The sequence below is a fragment of the Gorilla gorilla genome, chromosome 3 (assembly GCF_029281585.2).
Source record: "Gorilla gorilla gorilla isolate KB3781 chromosome 3, NHGRI_mGorGor1-v2.1_pri, whole genome shotgun sequence".
Taxonomy (NCBI): domain Eukaryota; kingdom Metazoa; phylum Chordata; class Mammalia; order Primates; family Hominidae; genus Gorilla; species Gorilla gorilla.
The window spans coordinates 115,530,090-115,550,192 of record NC_073227.2 but is presented as its reverse complement, the minus strand read 5'-3'; the positions used below and the strand labels follow the sequence as shown (position 1 = coordinate 115,550,192).

At 37.0% G+C, this 20,103-nt stretch overlaps 1 protein-coding gene across 2 annotated transcripts in view; it reads left to right on the top strand.

The window, feature by feature from the left end:
- UNC5C (unc-5 netrin receptor C) overlaps window positions 1-20,103 on the top strand; it is a 391,985-nt gene that overhangs the window by 314,763 nt on the left and 57,119 nt on the right. The window contains exons 8-9 of one of the 2 annotated variants that reach the window (XM_055385717.2): window positions 17,367-17,423; window positions 19,459-19,650. In XM_055385717.2, the coding sequence (XP_055241692.2) occupies window positions 17,367-17,423; window positions 19,459-19,650 (249 nt within the window). The remainder of the gene's footprint in view (window positions 1-17,366; window positions 17,424-19,458; window positions 19,651-20,103) is intronic. The other variant, XM_055385718.2, reaches the window with a different exon arrangement.

Sequence of the window (20,103 nt, the reverse complement as noted above, 5' to 3'; positions counted from 1 at the left end):
CCAAAAGAAAGAAATTAGAGAAATCTTCAAATGCCAAAAATGAAGCTGCAACTCCAAGCTAGAGAGGTAACGGTGTGAGTGGACACCAGTATAACCAGGAGTGGGGAGCTGGATATGGACATGGGTCCCAAGGACTGGAAATCAGGGTTTCAGTTTTGGCACAGAGAAGAAGTCCTGGCTTTGTGAGACCCAGACTTGGAAATAAGAACCCTAAAGAAAGCTGAAACTCACAAATGCCTGACCTACACCACAAGAAACAACTGTAACATTTTTGCCCACCAGCCAAGGGAAGACATAGGAAAAAGTGGTAGGAAAAGGGAAATGAAGACTTCATTTAAATAAAACCCATAGTAAAACCATAACCTCACCCTAGCTCTGGTATGGAATCTAAGATACAGTGCTAGAAGCAAAACACAAAAGATGTATAATTAAGCTTCTAGGACACCAGCAGAGCAAACAGCAAGCCACTATCTAAGTTTCCTTTCATAAGGTAAGTTCATTAGTCTAAGACAAAAATAGGCCACACCTGTCAATAAGCTTACAATACAAAGTTCCCAATCACCCAGGAAAATTGTCCACTGTAAGGGAGAGTCAGCAATAATAAATGAGTTAGCAGTCTACTAACGTGAACTCATAGAGCAATCTGAAGGAAACTATAGAGTAAAGTAAATGTAAAAAGAAAAACCATATTTTTAAAAGGAACATAAGCACAAATAACAGAATATTGTTAAAAAGACAGATTTGGAGAAAAAAACAAATGGAATGTCTAGAGAGGAAGGAATAATGATTGAAATTTAAAACTCATTGGAAGATGAAAAATCAGATACAGCTTTAGATAAAGCTGAAGAGAAAATTTATAAACTGGAATGTAGATCTTATGAAACTTCCCACAATACAGGGAAGTTTTGTTAATACATAAGTGAATATGTAAAAGAGAGAATAAAACTAATGGGGGATAGAATGAGAAAATCCAACATTTACTGAATAAAAGAACCAAATTTAAAAGATTTTCAGGTAATCAAGATAGAGAGGATTTATTACTCATAAACCTTACTGAGTAAACTACTGAAAATGAAAAACAACAGTTGGTTCCTTAAAATAAGATGAGACCAATTGAGGAGCAGCTGAAAATAAGATGGAGCTAAATGGTAGACAACATTAACATGGAATATGGGAAGGTGCAAACTAAGTTAAAAATTTCCATTTTCTGTATATTGCTCAGGAAAAGAATAGTAACAGTATTTACATTAGACTTCATGATTTAAAATGTTAGGACTTTAGTACACACATAAAAATTGAATGCATAAATTCAAAATAAAAATTTTAAGGGCAGGAAATTGGCAAAAGGAAAACTAGTAAATGAAAACAATAAATGAGATGGTGGAAATAAAGCTACATATATCAGGGATCATAATGTAAATGAATTAAACTCACCTGTAAAAGGAAATCCAAAATTGTAGAAAAAAATTCAGTTTTATTCTGTTTATGAGTCACATACTTAAATCATAATTATAGGAAAAGATTGAAAGTTAAGAAATGGAACTTACAGTATTGTTGAGTATGTAGGTATGTATGTATGTATGTATTTATTTAGAGACGGAGTCTTGCTCTGTCGCCAGGCTGGAGTGCAGTTGCGTGATCTCGGCTCACTGCAACCTCTGACTCCCTGGTTCAAGCGATTCTCCTGCCTCAGCCTCCTGAGTAGCTGGGATTACAGGCACGCACCACCACACTCAGCTAATTTTTGTATTTTTAGTAGAGACAGGGTTTTACCATGTTGGCCAGGATGATCTAGATCTCCTGATCTCGTGATCTGCCGCCTCGGCTTCCCAAAGCAGGATTACAGGCGTGAGCCACTGCGCCGGGTCTGTTCAGTATTTATTTTAACATGTCCAATTAATGGCTTTTACTATCTGATTGGGCTATTCTTTATTCAATTCCATTTCCCATTATGCCTAAGTAATATATATTAGAGATCATTTTTGACTCATAGTTTGAATATAGAGTTTTATTATGGGCTTTATAGTTTTTAGAATGCTTAATTTCAACTGAAAAATTAATCATAAGTTTTCTAAATTGTTTACCATTTGATAGTGTTTGGATAAGACATGTTAGAAATCTATTTCTTTCCTCAAATTCGACACCAACTGAAATTTTTCATAAAAAGGCTTTGAAGGTTACTTATAAAACTAATGAATGCTTTAAAGATATAATAATGCTAAATGTTAAACAAATGTGTAGTTAAGTGGAAACTTTTGTACTTTGCTAATGGGAATAAAAATTTTTATGGGGAAGCAATTTGACAATATAAGTCAAGAGTTTTAAAGTTATCATACCCTTTGACCCAATAATTCTACTTGAATGAATAAGTTTTAAGTAATTAGTATGAATATCTAAAAATATATACAGTCAGCCCTCTGTATCAGTGAGTTGCACATCTATGGATTCAACCAAGTGCAGGTCAAAAATATTTTTAAAAACAATAAAAAAATACAACAATTAAAAATAAAACAAATTTTAAAATACAGTATAACAATTTATTTAACATTTAAATTGTATTAGGTATTATAACCAATCTAGAGATGGTTTAAAGTATACATGAGGATGTGCATAGGTTACATGCAAATACTATGCCATTTTACATAAGGGACTTGAGCAATCTCTGATTTTGGTGTTGATGGTGGGGGGTGGTTCTGGAATCAATCCTCCTTGGATACTGAGGAGCAGCTGTATGCCAAATATGTCTATATTCTTTGTTATTGTAAAAAATGTAAAACCCAAAAGTCTAATATTAGGATGATGGTTAAGTAACACACAGTACTTCCATTAAGTGGAACATCATTTATGATGTCCGCTAAAATATTTATGAGGTTTTAACATGGAAAAGCAGAATATGGATTTATATATGTATTTAGTGATAAGCGTGTAAAGGTATGCTTAGTAAAAGATGAATGAAACTTATGAATTTTCTGGGCTAATGAGATTACAAGTATTTTTTTTCTTTTTCTATATGCTTTCTATTCTTTTTTTTCTTTTATTTATTTATTTTTTATTATTATACTTTAAGTTCTAGGGTACATGTGCACAACCTGCAGGTTTGTTACATATGTATACATGTGCCACGTTCGTGTGCTGCACCCATTAACTCGTCATTTACATTAGGTATATATCCTAATGCTATCCCTCCCCCCTCTCCCCACTGCTCAACAGGCCCCGGTGTGTGATGTCCCCCTTCCTGTGTCCAAGTGTTCTCATTGTTCAATTCCCACCTGTGAGTGAGAACATGCGATGTTTGGTTTTTTTGTCCTTGCGATAGTTTGCTGAGAGTGATGGTTTCCACCTTCATCCATGTCCCTACAAAGGACATGAACTCATCCTTTTTTATGGCTGCATAGTATTCCATGGTGTATATGTACCACATTTTCTTAATCCAGTTTATCATTGTTGGACATTTCAGTTGGTTCCAGTTCTTTGCTGTTGTGAATAGTGCCGCAATAAACATATGTGTGCATGTGTCTTTATAGCAGCATGATTTATAATCCTTTGGGTATATACCCAGTAATGGGATGGCTGGGTCAAATGGTATTTCCAGTTCTAGATCCCTGAGGAATCGCCACACTGTCTTCCACAATGGTTGAACCAGTTTACAGTCCTACCAACACTGTAAAAGTGTTCCTATTTCCCCACATCCTCTCCAGCACCTGTTGTTTCCTGACTTGTTAATGATCACCATTCTAACTGGTGTGAGATGATATCTCATTGTGGTTTTGATTTGCATTTCTCTGATGGCCAGTGATGATCATTTTTTCATGTGTCTTTTGGCTGCATAAATGTCTTCTTTTGAGAAGTGTCTGTTCATATCCTTTGCCCACTCAAAAACAAGAAACGGGGAAAGGATTCCCTATTTAACAAATGGTGCTGGGAAAACTGGCTAGCCATATGTAGAAAGCTGAAACTGGATCCCTTCCTTACACCTTATACAAAAATTAATTCAAGATGGATTAAAGACTTCAATGTTAGACCTAAAACCATAAAAAACCCTAGAAGAAAACCTAGGCAATACCATTCAGGACATAGGCATGGGCAAGGACTTCATGACTAAAACACCAAAAGCAATGGCAACAAAAGCCAAAATTGACAAATGGGATCTAATTAAACTAAAGAGCTTCTGCACAGCAAAAGAAACTACCATCAGAGTGAACAGGTAACCTACAGAATGGGAGAAAATTTTTGCAATCCACTCATCTGACAAAGGGCTAATATCCAGAATCTACAATGAACTCAAACAAATTTACAAGAAAAAAACAAACAACCCTATATGCTTTCTATTCTATACATTATTTATGCTTAGTATTCCATTATGTTTATAATAATAAATGACATTTTTTAAAAAGAACTGTTGAGGATAGGCCACAGCATGGTCTTGGAAGCATGGCTCTCTGAATTTAAGAACTAGCAATGTCACTGACTTTGGTCACATTGATTCAAATTAGATTACCAAAAAAGTATTTGCATAAAATACTTGTATAAAACCCTAGTTGTATGAAACCCTAGGGTGCAAGACTTACTTATAGCCAGTAACACAAGTATTTTGAAGACATGGGGATTTGGAACTGAATTATAGTTTTACGTTATTTCCCAGTTGCCTATCACATACAGATATATAGACACATATCTGTCCTTGCAATCATAATTTAAATTCTTATACTGTGTGATAACTTGGATTCATTATGTGATACTGTGTAATTTCATTTGTGAAATATAATCGTGGTCTTAAACAATTTCAGAAGCTCTATTACATTTTTATACCACTCATACATAGTAGTTCATATTGTAAGTACTGTGTAACATATAATATGTATGTATTACACTGGATAAAGTCTCACTGGCCTGAAAAAGTAGTTCCTACGCTGGAGATAATCAGTGCCTTGGTGCCTTCAAATTAAGACCTTTACAAAATTGATGTTATTTCACCAGAATGCGTTACTAAGGAGTAATTAGAAGCCATCAGAATCACTTAAGGTGCCAGAAATAACTTGGACATTTTGGGTTCATAAGCACATACTTCATTGTTTTCAAAACTACATTTTAAAAAGTGGAGTTCTGTGGTACACTAAATGACATGGATTGCATTGAATAAGAAAGGTAAGTTAAATGACGAGTTAATGGGTGCAGCACACGAACGTGGCACATGTATACATATGTAACTAACCTGCACGTTGTGCACATGTACCCTAAAACTTAAAGTATAATAAAAAAAAAAAAAAGGTAAGCGATTTGGCGTGTTTGTCGCTATTGAAAATAATTGAAAATATATGTCTGATCTAAAAAAACTTAACATTAATAACAACTATCAGTTTTTACTTAATAATACTACAGAATCAGTATTGGAAGACCAGTTGTACTGTGTACACATTAAAATACTTAGGTTTCTTTATATCATCCCTAAACTGATGTGAAAGCAGCCACCCCCCACATTTTACAATATATTTTTGAAATAGGCTTTACATTAAATGGTTATGACAAGAGAGAGAGACAGAGAACAGGACACATAGAAAGATACAGAAGAAGCAGAAAACACTTAAGAAATCTCAAAAAATGCTAAGACAATAAGCATATTTACCTTTTAAGTTGAAATACAATTGTATTACTGAGACCTGATAACTTTTAACTTTTATAATTTTTTTTTCTTTTTTTTTTTAAATGTGATGGAGTCTCATTCTGTTGCCCAGGCTGGAGTGCAGTGGCGCGATTCTGGCTCACTGCAACCTTCTGCCTCCTGGGTTTAAGCAATTCTCCTGCCTCAGCCTCCTGAGTAGTTGGGATTACAGGCATCCACCACCCTACCCAGCTAATTTTTGTATTTTTAATAGAGATGGGGTTTCACCATTTGGCCAGGCTGGTCTCGAACTCCTGGCCTCAAATGATCTGCCCACCTCAGCCTCCCAAAGTGCTGAGATTACAGGCCTGAGCCACCACATGGGGCCTAACTTTTATAATCTTTATAATGAATTTTTAGTAAGATCTATTTGTCATGGATAGCATATAATATGAATAGTTTAATCACTGCTTACTTCTTCCTTTTGAAAATAGCAATTCAAATACTGTATATATGGCCTAGTCCAGAAATGCGGATTTATATATATATTTATCAATACAGTAGATTGGATTATTAAGTTACTGCAACCATTCCTACAGATTTTAGTTTTTATTCTCTTTGTAAGTTTGGAGTTTCTCTTAGGGATTTTTAACAGTTCAAATCTGAACTTAGAATTACTCCTTGCTGAAGACGGTTCATGCCACAGTAGACAAATTTAAAATTGCAATTTACTAACAAGAACTGCTTGGAATTGTGTCTGCATCAGTGAACTTCCTGACTTTGGGAAATTAAAATGTTAGGCATTCTGCAAAGTTAGCACTTTCAACTCATTAAAAAAATTACACGTCACACAGCTCTTCTATTAATTCTCAGAAGTACAGAGGAAGTGGCAGAGCTCTCCATGTGTAAACTGTGGTGTGGACACACTGCATACCAGGGCCCCCAGAAGCCCAGGTGGATTTAATGTGGGGAAGTAATTTACCTTACAAATACTCATTTCTTGACTTTAGAATGATACGTTTATAACCGCCTGTGGTAGGCATTTGAGAAGGTGCTAGTCATTTCCCAGTGAAATTCTTGTCAACACAGCAGTTTGATAGGAAAGCATAATTGCGAGTGGTAGACAGTGAGAGCTTTTATCTATAGTTGGAAGAAGTTGATGTCATAGCTGTGTTTCTGTAGTTCTTGATATGTGTAGCGTCCCAGCTGGCAAATAAATATTCTGTACATGGCCTGCCTGCCCAACACAATACTACACAGTGTCCGGTATAATAAGTGTGGTTTGCTTTTGCTTTTTTCCTTTCTGGTAAAACATTTTCCTGGTTTTGAAAGCAGGGATGTGGTTAGAAACTTTAGCCCACAGAAGCCTAATGAACACCTATGGAGCACCAAACAGGTTAGAAAACAAATGCAAGGTCTTTAGATTCTAGGTGGAAAGGGAACTCTGAGGGGATCAAGAAAGGTGCCACCAAGCCAGCAACTACAGCAAAGCATGGGCTCCTTCGAGATCACGGGGGTGCAGGTCCAGGGCTGCAAGCTCAATTTTCTTCTTGCTAGAAATCTAGCAGATAGGTTCATGTATTCTAGAAGTCAGTCACCTTATACATCAGGACTCTTCATCATTTTACTTTTTCTATCAGGTGTCTTTACTACCATGGAGGGATTCTGGTATCATTGCTTTTGGATTTATAATTTATTTTTCTTTTCTAAGAAGCATTGACGGGCATAGAGTCCATTATATAATATAACACTTATATAAAACATATATAATATGTTTTATAATATAGTTTACATAATATAGTTTATGTAATATATTATAGTTTATATAACACTTATATAAAACATAATATAGTTTATATAACACTTACATAAAAACACTTGAGTAGCTGATCTATGAGTTTGATATTAATGAACTTAGTTTAAATTTCAGGCATTTATGCTTCACCTACTGTGAATCATGAGATAAGACATTTACATCCTGGGATGTTAATTATCTACTATTCATTTTCAGAAGGGTGTGGCTGGTCACTGTAAGGAACAGGGCTATGAACCAGCTTAGTGAGGCGTGGCCATTGTCCTCAGCAGGCTGGAGCAGTAAATTACCATGGCAATTTAGATAACTGACATCAGTGATAAGCAAATGTTTTTTTTAATTGTTGTTGTCATGTCCTAGGATTTATGTATTCATTTATTTGGAGTTCCTTAAGCCCTATCAATAAATAAACCCTCAAAAGAGTGGTAAATTATAATAAATGACCCTGGGTGTCTTTGACAGACCTGACCTTTGACATCATTAGTGCAGCCCTGATGGGTTTGCTAGATAAGAGCTGACCTTAAAGGATAAAAGAAAATCTGGACATGTTTATTTTGAATGGCCCTTGAGGTTTTAATAAGAACATTTGCATCAGAACAAATGTAATTGGGGTGAAAAAATTGCCCATGTTTTGGCTTAGTGTAAAGTAACTGGCAAAAAAGAAGACCAAGCGGCCAGGTCAAGGAGAGGGGATTCTTCTAACGATAGGATCAGAAAATGAGGAACAATCTTATCAAGTAGCCTAGTGGACTTAGAGTAGATAAATATTACTAAAACTAACCAAGACCTTTGTGACCTAAAAATAGCTACTTTTATAGAATATGTTTAATGCTTTTATAAATGACATTATGTCATATGCATAACTTGCATTCTAGCCACCCCCCATAAGATATGAATCTATCATCTATTGTGCTTAATCCCCACAGTATCCTAAAATCTATTTACAGGTATTAAGGTCATAGAAGCAGCTCCATATTGAAATGTAATGAGTAAACCTCAAAGGCAAGCAGGACACCTCCTAAAACTCTACCTATCTCTTTTTTGGCCAAGTATCTGATACTAATGTAAAGACAGGGTTTTAATGCCCAGACACCTACATATAGACTTTAGAGGGCACAAAAAGTACCATATCTTATATGGTAGTTTAAAGATATTTCAGATTTCATTTTAATTCTGTTTGCTGTCCACCTAATACATTGATTTTAGGCCCTGGCATTAGTTGCTTCTGACCCCAGTCTACTGCGTCAGACATGACCAAGTTAAGAAAAAATTGAATTGAGCTCAATTTAATTAATACTCAAAAGGTAGAAAAAAAAACCTTACAAACAGAACTTTTGTTAATCCCCTAATAATAGTTCTCTTTTACAAAGGAAGAAACTGAGGCATAGAATTGAAACAGCCCTCCCAACATCCACAGATGAGTGCTGGAGCCAATGTGTGAAGGCAGATCTGTCTCATTTTTAAGCCTGTTCTCATGCAGGATCTTGGATGCCAGAAGCAAGTGGTTGTCAGCTTTTATTGCTTTAAAATGGGCAAAGGATGCCCTATTTAATGAATGGTGTTGGGAAAACTGGCCATATGCAGAAAACTAAAACTGGACCCCTTCCTTACACCTTATACAAAAATTAACTCAAGATGGATTAAAGACTTAAATGTAAGACATAAAACCATAAAAACCCTGGAAGAAAACCTAGGCAATACCATTCAGGACATAGGCATGGGCAAAGACTTCATGACTAAAACATCAAAAGCAATGGCAACAAAAGCCAAAATTGACAAATGGGATCTAATTAAACTAAAGAGCTTCTGCACAGCAAAAGAAACTATCATCAGAGTGAACAGGCAACCTACAGAATGGGAGAAAATTTTTACAATCTATCCATCTGACAAAGGGCTAATATCCACAATCAACAAGGAACTTAAACAAATTTATAAGAAAAAAACAACCCCATCAAAAAGTGGGCAAAGGGTAAGAACAGACATTTCTCAAAAGAAGACATTTATGCAGCCAACAAACATGAAAAAAAGCTCATCATCACTGGTCATTAGAGAAATGCAAATCAAAACCACAATGAGATACCATCTCACACCAGTTAGAATGGTGATAATTAAAAAGTCAGTAAACAGGCTGGGCATAGTGGCTCACATCTGTAATCCCAGCACTTTGGGAGGCTGAGGCAGGTGGATCACCTGAGGTCAGGAGTTCGAGACCAGCCTGGCCAACATGGTGAAATCCACCTCTACTAAAAATACAAAAAATTAGCTGGGCATGGTGGCAGATGACTGTAATCCCAGCTACTCAGGAGGCTGAGGCAGGAGAATCGCTTGAACCCAGGAGGTGGAGGTTGCAGTGAGCCAAGATCATGCCACTGCACTCCAGCCTGGGCAATGAGAGTGAAACTCCGTCTCAAAAAAAAAAAAAAAAAAAAAAAGGAAACAACAGATTCTGGGGAGGATATGGAGAAATAGGAATGCTTTTAGACTGTTGGTGGGAGTGTAAATTAGTTCAACCATTGTGGAAGACAGTGTGGTGATTCCTCAAGGATCTAGAACCAGAAATACCATTTGACCCAGCAATCCCATTACTTGGTGTATACACAAAGGATTATAAATCATTCTACTATAAAGACACATGTGCACATGTTTATTGCAGCACTGTTCACAATAACAAAGACTTGGAACCAACCCAAATGCCCATCAATGATAGACTGCATAAAGAAAATGTGGCACATATACACCATGAAATACTATGCAGCCATAAAAAAGGATGAGCTCATGTTTTTTTTGCAGGGACATGAATGAAGCCGGAAACCATCATTCTCAGCAAACTAACTCAGGAACAGAAAACCAAACACTGCATGTTCTCACTCATAAGTGGGAGTTGAACAATGAGAACACACCAACACAGGGAGGGGAACATCGAACATTGGGGCCTGTCAGGGGGTGGGGGGCTAGGGGAGGGATAGCATTAGGAGAAAACCTAATGTAGATGACAGGTTGATGGGTGCAGCAAACCACCATGGCATGTGTATACCTATGTAACAAACCTGCACATTCTGCACATGTATCTCAGAACTTAAAGTATAATTAAAAAAAAAATGGGATTTTCTTCTGATGTGTAGGGCTCCTCCAATTATTGATGTTTATTCCTTTTTTCCACATGGCATCATTTTTGAGGGAAATGATGTTTCTCCTTTAAATATTTACTTATAGGGTTTTGTGCCAAATGCAATGTGATTATCATGCATTAACAACTACATCACTCTAGCAAGGCTCCCCAGTCACATTAGAGTGGAAATGCCGAGGTTTGGTACACCTCTTTGCTTGCCCCACACTTGAAACAGAAGACACTGTTTGGAAATTTTTTTCATTTAAAGAAGACAACCTGTCTATGCTATTTTTGGCTTTATAAGTGTCATGACTATAAATGATAATATTTCAAATGGAGAGATATTTTACAGTCCAAATCAGCAGGGTTATCTCATGCAATCACCAAATTACAAATTAAGCCAGGTGCCTACCAAGCCCTCTTCTGTTATTTCCTTGTCTCTCCTCATTCGAATCTACTAATTATTGCTCACATAGTACTTAAGAAGGATGGTGGAGGTGTAGCCTGAGGGCTGGGATCCAACCCTGGCTCTGCTGTTTCACCAGCTTTATAATGTTAGACAAATCCCTTTACCACTCTATGCTCAAAGGGTTAAATTAGGGAGTTCCAATCAATGATCTATTTTCACTCCAACATCCTGGGGGTTTGCAAGTTTGTGAGAACGTAGACTTGGTTTTGAGGATTTAAACCTGGCTAATGATGTTCAGAAGTTATGACATTTCTCACATCAGAATATTTGCTTGATAATTATTTATATGAAAGTATGTATTATGGCATAAAAACAGTTTGAATTATTTTTTAAAAAAGTAATAATAAAACCATGATCATTTTTTGCTATCTATCCATATGGCTTGGAAAGAAAAAATTTGAAAAGGCTAGAAAAATAAAAGTAGTTGCTGTTTATTGGGGAAATGAAGATTTACATTTGGTTTCTGGCATTATTCTTGAGACTCTCAAATATAAACCCACCAGACAGGCTACATTTAGGTATATTGTTGCTCACTTACTGGGTCTTGGCTGTGTACTTAGGGATAATTTGATATTACTTCCTTCAGTGTAAACACCAAGGAAAGCTCTCTTGCTCTCTTTCTTTTTTTGCAATACTTGGACATGGGCTCTGATCTTTTACAATGGTTGGACATCACTAAAAAGTTCGGGCAACCTCACCTCTAGTCTAAATGATGACCTTGTGCAAATTAGAAAAAAGTCATTCGTTCCCTAAGTCACTTTACTACCAGCAGCCAGAAAATGGTTCTATGATTAATCCAAATCTACAGTAAACACAAATATGAATGCTGCCACCCAGAGCTGGACAATGCAAAATTATACATTGTCAGTTTTATTGACCCAAATTTTAGTTGGTAGAATATCAACACTTTGGGTAACTTTGCAAACATCCTTTCTCACCTTTGAGACTCCGTCTCCTCATATGAAAAAGATTGAATGAGACAATCTCTTGAGATAATGTTTTGAGCAATTATGAGATGGTCTTCAAGTAAAAGGAGCATTGCATGGACTGTTTAAGACATAGCCTGCTCTTGCTCCAGTTTTCAAATACTTTTCCTTCACTTAAAGGTTTTCTCCATATCGAATCTCCTTTAGTCTGTATTCCTGCAGGTCAGGAAAATCTATGCTTTAAAAAATAAATTTTCTTTAAAAATATAAGTTACAGCTGGGTGCGATGGCTCACACCTGTAATCCCAGCACTTTGGGAAGCCAAGGTGGGAGGATTGCTTAAGCCCAGGAGTTCAAAACCAGCCTGGGCAACATAGCGAGACCCCATCTCTACAAAAAAATTTTTTAAATAGCCTGGGTGTGGTGGTGCAGATATGTGGTCCCAGCTACTTGAGAGGCTGAGATGGGAGGATTGCTTGATCCCAAGAGGTGGAGGCTGCAGTGAGCTATGACCACACCACTGCGCTCCAGCCAGCATGACAGAGCAAGACCCTATCTCGAAATAAATATTTAAAAAAAAAAAAACATTGTTTTAAAGTGGATATAGGTTATAAGCAGTTACCCTTGAAAAAGCACTGCTCTTGAAAAAGCAGTTGCTGAGGCCACACTGTACCCAGGGATAACAAGCCTCATACCTTTCCCTGAACGCCATGCCTGTTCTTGCCTTCTCAGTCAAAAAGAGGTGATTTTGAAAGTTGTTATCAAGGGAGGTGGATTTTGTTCTGGGCCATCCTTTCATGGCAAGATTGTTTCTTTCATTGCAGGACATTCAATATCCTTCACCTCCACTCACCAAATGCCAAAAAACAACCACCTAATCCTTATGACAACCAAAAAAAAAACACCACCCCTACCCCATTTCCAAACACCCTCTTGAGAAATTGCATCACTCTTGGTTGAGATACCTTTTTACCATCAATTTGCACTCTGGCCTTGAAAATGTGCTTTGGAAACATACCACCATATCTTTTGCCAGAAGCCACAAAGGACAGGCATAAGCCTTTTTACATGAAGAGAGTGCAAGAGTCCTTAGAAGAGAGCATTGCATACGGCTTCTCTGAAAAACTGGGCTCCCTGTCTGTAATAACTGGGGAAACAAATTCAAACGAGTTTCCTAAGATCACTCATTAGATAATAGGCTATGTTGACTCTACAGATAAAATCCCTTAAGGACCCAGCATCTTAGTATACGTTAGTAACGTGCATCATAATTATATCAATGTCATTGTTGGTCATTTCTTGATTACTGGCAATGTACCAGCACCTTACAAATCTCATTTATCCTTTCCACAGCTCTAGATGTAAGTATTCATATCCCCTTACACAGATTAGAAAACTGATACTTGGAAAAGTGAAGTAGTTCGTCAAAGCTCTCCCAGCTAAGTGGCAGAGCTAGGATTCAAGCTGATGTTCATGACACTGAAAAGCAGTGTACTGGCCCATGGCCTGGTGCTTTTCTTAGACCACCTTACTTTGAAGTAGCAGGAAAGTTAACTGAAATCCCTAACTTTTGAACCAGGCTGTCGGTAGCAACCGAAAAACAATTATTTTGCACTGTGTTCTGCCGGAGATGTTATTTTTCATTATTGCTAGGACTACTCTCAGCAGGGTCACCTCATTAGCTGAAGAAAATGTTCCCTGTTGTTCCGTGAGAGACGGATCAGATGGAGAAGCATAAAAACAAACTCCAGAAAGTGATTCTGTGTTCCCCTCATTTAGGGGATGGAACAGTAATCCCCTTCTTCTCTGATTCCCAGCCTGCTAAGTGATGTTTTACTTCTGTAGTTGCAGAAGTGTTTTGAAAATGATGGAAAAAGTTTTACAGGGATGCGTTACATAACTTTTTATCAGTGTTTCCATAACAGAGTAAATTGGAGTGTCAAACCTTTGGTAAGTACACTTAATACTGGTCTGTTTTAAATTTTCCCATGTAGGAAAATAAGAGTTTGGCTAGATTGGTCCTAATTGCCTGTGAGGAATAACTAAAGTAAGTGAGACTTTGTAAAATATTTTTAAAATTTTTTAAATATTAAATATTTTAATATTTTAGAGTGAAGCTATATTTAATTTTTTAATATTTTATTTTCATTCAGAACAACCTCAAATGCAAACGCTTCATCAGTTATATTATACACCTATTGACAGACATCTCCAAAGCCATGTGTTACAGAAGCCATCTGTAAAACCCTATCACTTTGCTCCATTTGACAATCCATATCTATAGAAACCAAAGTGATTTTTTTCAAAATGACATTCGATCACAGGATATGCATTTCACTTAGAATAAAATCAAAACTCACTGTGGAGGGCAGGTGCAGTGACTCAGGCCTGTAATCCCAGCATTTTGGGAGGCTAAGGTGGGCAGATAGCTTGAGCCCAGGATTTCGAGACCAGTCTAGCCAACATGGTGAAACCCCGTGTCTAGTAAAAATACCAAAATTAGCTGGACATGGTGGTGCACACCTGTAATCCCAGCCACTCGGGAGGCTGAGACAGGAGAATCGCTTGAACCCAGGAGGCGGAGGTTGCAGTGAGCCGAGATCGTGCCATTGCACTCCAGCCTGGGTGACAGAGCAAGACTCCTCATCCTGGCCCACCAGGACGTGACCTGGTGCTGCCTGTCCTCTGACCCCACCTCCTCCCTTTCCTTTCTTGCTTGCTCCCCACCCTCTAACCATTCTGTCTTTCTGTCAGGACTTTCGTATTTATTGTCGTTTCTCATCAAGCACTTGCCTCCTGATCTTAACTTGGCAGATTCTTTCTTTTTTTCAAGCTCCAGGTCAAATTTCATCTCAATTAAAAAAAAAAAAATTCTTCCTTAATTCCCTAAGTTGGCCATCCTGATATCTCCAAACACATTACGTTCTTTTGGTTTATTTTTAAAAGAACTTTTTTTACTATTTGAAATGATCTTATTATTTTGTTTACTTGCTTATTTTCTGTTAAACTTCAGTAAAAACAGGAAAGTATCCCCATGTCTACAACAGAACCCAGAATATAATAAGGTTCAAGAGTATTTGCTAAACGGATGATGAATGAATGAATGAATGAATTCCAATTCTGTGCCTGGAATGAGATTGAAGTTTCAGATAAATACCATAAGGCACAAAACATTTATTAAGTAGTTTAAATCTACATAACATTTGTGAAAGTTGACATTCAAATCGAAGTTACAAAGTTATATTCTCTATTCTTGGTCTGCCTATCAAGAACAGGAACTCTGGTGGGAAGCAGGGAAAAAAACTCAGAACCTCTTTACAGGGAGAAATTTCAGACCACGTGATATCTAGCTGGCGATAGGCTTTCCTTTTGCAAGACGCAGCTCTTCTGCTTATTCAAGCAGGACCACGCTGATTCTTTTCTTTTTATTTTTTGAGACAGAGTCTCGCTCTATCACCCAGGCTGGAGTGCAGTGGCGCAATCTCTGCTCACTGCAATCTCCGCCTCCCAGTCTCAAGTGATTCTCCCACCTCAGCCTCCTGAGTAGCCGGGATCACAGGCACGCGCCACCATGCCTCGCTAATTTTTTGTATTTTGGGTAGAGATGGGCTTTCACCATGTTGCCCAGATTGTCTCATACTCATGAGCTCAGGCGATCCACCTGCCTCAGCCTCTTAAAGTTCTGGGATTACAGACGGGAGCCACCATGCCCGGCTGCCAGGCTGATTCTTACCAAAAGTTTCAGGATGAGCATCATAGCATTTGTAAACATGCCTTTTATACTCATTTCCTTGCCCTCTTACCTGCAAAAATAAGTCTTTTGACATTCTTCTACTTAACATCATCACTTCCAGGAAGATGGCATTGTGATCTGGTCTCCTCTACTAGCAGTGAACTTGTTTTGTGTTAAGTCTTTGGGTTTTGAAAATAGAGCCTGTGTATGTCCCAGATGTCCTTTTATTGAGTTCACAGAATACAAATGGAAAAATTTTATTACCAGGCAGTGGTGTTTAAAAATGAAAATCAAACCTAATACATGGACTCAGACAACTAGAATAAGGAATATAATATTTATAAAACTGAGTAGGAGGTTGCAATCATTGCTCTAAAATAAGGCATTAAAAATGAATTCAGAGCAAACCTATCTGTGCTACAGCAAAGCTCTCTTTCATTAAGGTAGCACTGCATGTTTCTCCAGAATTAGTTCCCCCAAATAGGTAAATAGCTTGTAAGAACTGAGTGTTCGGCAAACTACGGAAGTGCTACCTGAGGCACGATTTAGAGTTGCTTTTAGTATTACAGCTTTATAGACCTTTCGTTTTGAACCAGTTAATTGTGAAACTTGTTTTCCTCTGTTTTTTGCCCTTGAGTATTACTAGGAAGGTTTAATTCACAGGCTTCTTAGTCATCTTCATTTTATTAATCCAAATGGTGCTGTATCATTTGATTAATTCATATGTAGCAGAATAGTAAATCTTGGAGAACTGTGGTTACCAGTATAAGATATACTTTAAAACTTTCCATAGGTTCTTCATTTCAAAAAGTTTGTGTTGCACATATTTTAAGTGACTTTTCCCTATCTTATTCCACTTCACATTATTATCATTATCCATATTGCATTATTATTGTTAGTTTCCACCTTCAGAATACACTAAAAAGGAAGAGAAATAAAATGCTAGTGCTATTTCTGCATTTTTCTATTGAGATGAAGGTTTTATTTTTCCCAATATACACCATTTCTCTGAAGCCCTAAAATAAATAACCTTATAACCTCTAGGCCCTATTGATTTTCTAATGATTTCAAATAAAAAGCATCCAGTTTCCATTGCATTGACAAACTGTTCAGTCCCTAGGCAAAACCTATCGAACTCCTATTAAATGAAGGGGGCAAGAAACAACAGAAAATCCAAAAAGTAGATTTGAGATGGAGCGGAGGAGAGGTGGTCTCAGCTTAGCTCAGTAAATGGGTACTTAACCTTTGACCAATGATGACAGGTCTTCTTTAGCTCTCTTAGACCAAGCACAAGCTGTTATGATTAAATAAAAAAGAAAAAAAAACTGTTTAGAGCCTTACTGAATATGTCCTGGGAATTAAAGCATATGGCAGGGATAAGGAAAAAAGATTTTCCTTATGCTAATGACCCTTGATGTCTGAAATAAATTAGATCCATTAGAGTTTATGCTCAATAAAAGAAAGACTTTAAGCACTCCAAAGTTAGTGACTCGAGACCAGTTTTTGCTCTAAAATTCAATCTGCCTGCTTATTAATTCTTAGTGAGGCTCCAGAGCAGACAGGAGATGCAAAATCATAATTTTGTACTGAATCAGAATTTTAAAAGACCACAGGTTTCTTTTCCTTTTAATTAAACCATTTTTCATGCTTCCTATTTTCTTTCCCTCATTAATTTGATTTTGTTCCCATTTTTGTTTCATTGTTTTTTCTTTTCAAGGTTTCATTTATCCCATTTCAACTGAACAGAGAACCCAGAATGAATATGGATTTTCTTGTAAGTTTGATGTTTGGATTTTATGTTGCTGAATAATCATTTAACGTTATTGCCCCTAGTTCAAGTTTACCTTTCTTCGGATTACAGATGTGCACACAGGAAATAGGAGCCTAATATATTCTAACATGAAAAATAAATTAGATTTTTGCTGCTGAAGAGAAGAAAGGGTCATTTCAAGACTCTGCCAACTTTAAAATCTATCAGTCTACCATTCAAAGCTTGAGTCCCGGTAGCTGACAAAACATATCATGAAATGTGCTGATATAAGTAAAGGGCAGGGTTCAAATACCAAAACGGAAAGGGTTGAAAAAAGACAGATCGGTTGAGCTAGAAATCATGAATGTTGAATAAGTAACTATGACCTGGTAAAGTAAAACAATAAGAATTTAGATATAATATTCTGACCAGAGTTCAGAATCCTGCAGCAGTGCCTCAAATAAAACCCAACAGAAAAGTGAAGTAAGTACTTTGAAAGCAGCACTCACCCAATCAAGAGTATTTGTGATATCACTGGTTTTCTGAAGAAAATTTGCTAATATTGACTTGATTGATGGGAAAGTGAATATTCTGGAAATGTTGGGAAGAAAATTATTTTTAAAAGAAAGCAAAATCCTTTTGGATACATTACATTTAAACACAAAATGCCAAAAGAGGTAGAGCAATTTCCAATAAAGAATTCATTTACACTGCTAATATGTGAAAGATTCCATGACATTAGAGTGTGGGTTATCTCATGAGCCACTGGCAAATGAAATGATGAGTTATTTCACCATGTAAACCATGTGGCTGTGAGTGTTAGGAGAGGGCCGTGGTTCCTCACATTTTAGGAGGTCATGGGACCTACAAATTGGAAAGTTCTCTCTCCCTGAAAAATGTACATGTATATAAAATTGACCATAAAATTCTAGGTTGTTCTCGACTACCTGAAGTACCAATTTAACAACCTCTTTTACAGTGAGTGGAGCAGCTTTGATTAATTTTGCTGAACATGTTTTTGTGCATCACAGAAAACTAAAAACAGAGACTTAAAAATGTCAAAGGGGTCCACAAAGGTTTCATTTCATTTGTTTGTTTTAATTATCAGCTTCTATCACCTTTTCCAGTTAGATGAAAGCATGTTCTATGCCACCAAGGCAACATGCAACATTTATAGGAATTCTGTTCCAGAAAAAAGGCCTCATTTGACTGACACACTGTGTTGGTCAAATGCTTATTTGCCTTCTGGGGTAGTCTGACCTTTCTGATCACTGAACCAGGCCTTTATCTTCCTTAGTGCACAAGAGAGCTATATTTTATGCTAGTAATGAGTAGCTCAAATGTAAATCTCTGACAGGGGACCGTGAGAAGCTCAGGGTTCTCAGAGATAATACTGCATCTGTATCAAAGCCTGGACTTAGAGAAGGTTATCAGCATTAACCTCTGTCCCCCAGATCTGGGCCCTCTGAAAGCACACCTTTCCAATCTAATATGTTTGCTCCTAATATTTGCTTTGCTCAGTTACACCATTCCCACCCACCTCTCCATTGATTTAGGGGAAAGTGAGAAGAGTGCTATGGAAAGTCATTTTATGACTTGGAGTGATACTCAGGAAAATATTCTGGTTCAATAAATATGCAGATTTACAACATGCCAGATATTTCTAACAGTGTTTGTGTTTATGTTTTTAAAGAACTATCAGTGAATTCAAAAACCTTTCCAAACTTTTCCACCTGAAATGAGTAATGAACTTTTTTTTTTCCTGTGGGTTGGGATGGTTTTAGTTCCAGTTTCTTTATATGCCTAGTAATAAACAGTCTGTTATGCTGCCCAATTATAAGATAGATTAGTGGGTGGATAGATGCAGAGTGAGAAAGGAAAAGAAATCAGAGACAATTTGCCACTGAAAGGCCACAGCCATTTTATATAGCTTTTGAAATAGATTTGAAATTAACCTATAAAAAAGGCAGTAAATGTCTGAAAAAATTATAGCAATACATATGTGTACTGTGGAAAATTTCTATAAGCAGCTGGTTCAGTGTTTCACTCTTCTCTCTAGCTGCTCCTGATGCAGATGATGTTGCTCTCTATGTCGGGATTGTGATAGCAGTGATCGTTTGCCTGGCGATCTCTGTAGTTGTGGCCTTGTTTGTGTATCGGAAGAATCATCGTGACTTTGAGTCAGATATTATTGACTCTTCGGCACTCAATGGGGGCTTTCAGCCTGTGAACATCAAGGCAGCAAGACAAGGTCAGTTGACATTCCACTTCACACCCTGTTGCTTATGCATGTAAGCAGTTTCAAAATCAATGACTTTAGAGTTATCTCATTCAGCTAGAATGTAAGCTCCATGAAGACAGCAATTTGAGTTAATTTTGTTCATTAGTGTATTGATGTCATTTACATAACAAATTAGAGTTAACAAGATAAATCCTCTTTTTTTCTTTTCTGACAGATTGCTCTGTCACTTTTTAACTTCTAATCGAAAAGAGTATCCTGATTGGTTGACTGATTTCTTGAGTCTCTTTTTTTCCTTCCTTTGACAAGATATCTTGTATTGCTATGAATAGAATGATTTACCAATGAACCCAAATCCAGTATAGACCAGGGAAACCATAGTTAATCGTCACCCAGTGAGGCTCGTTGTTCAATCCAATCTGTTGAAATAGCTAAATACCTTGGGCATAATGAGTAGACGTCAAA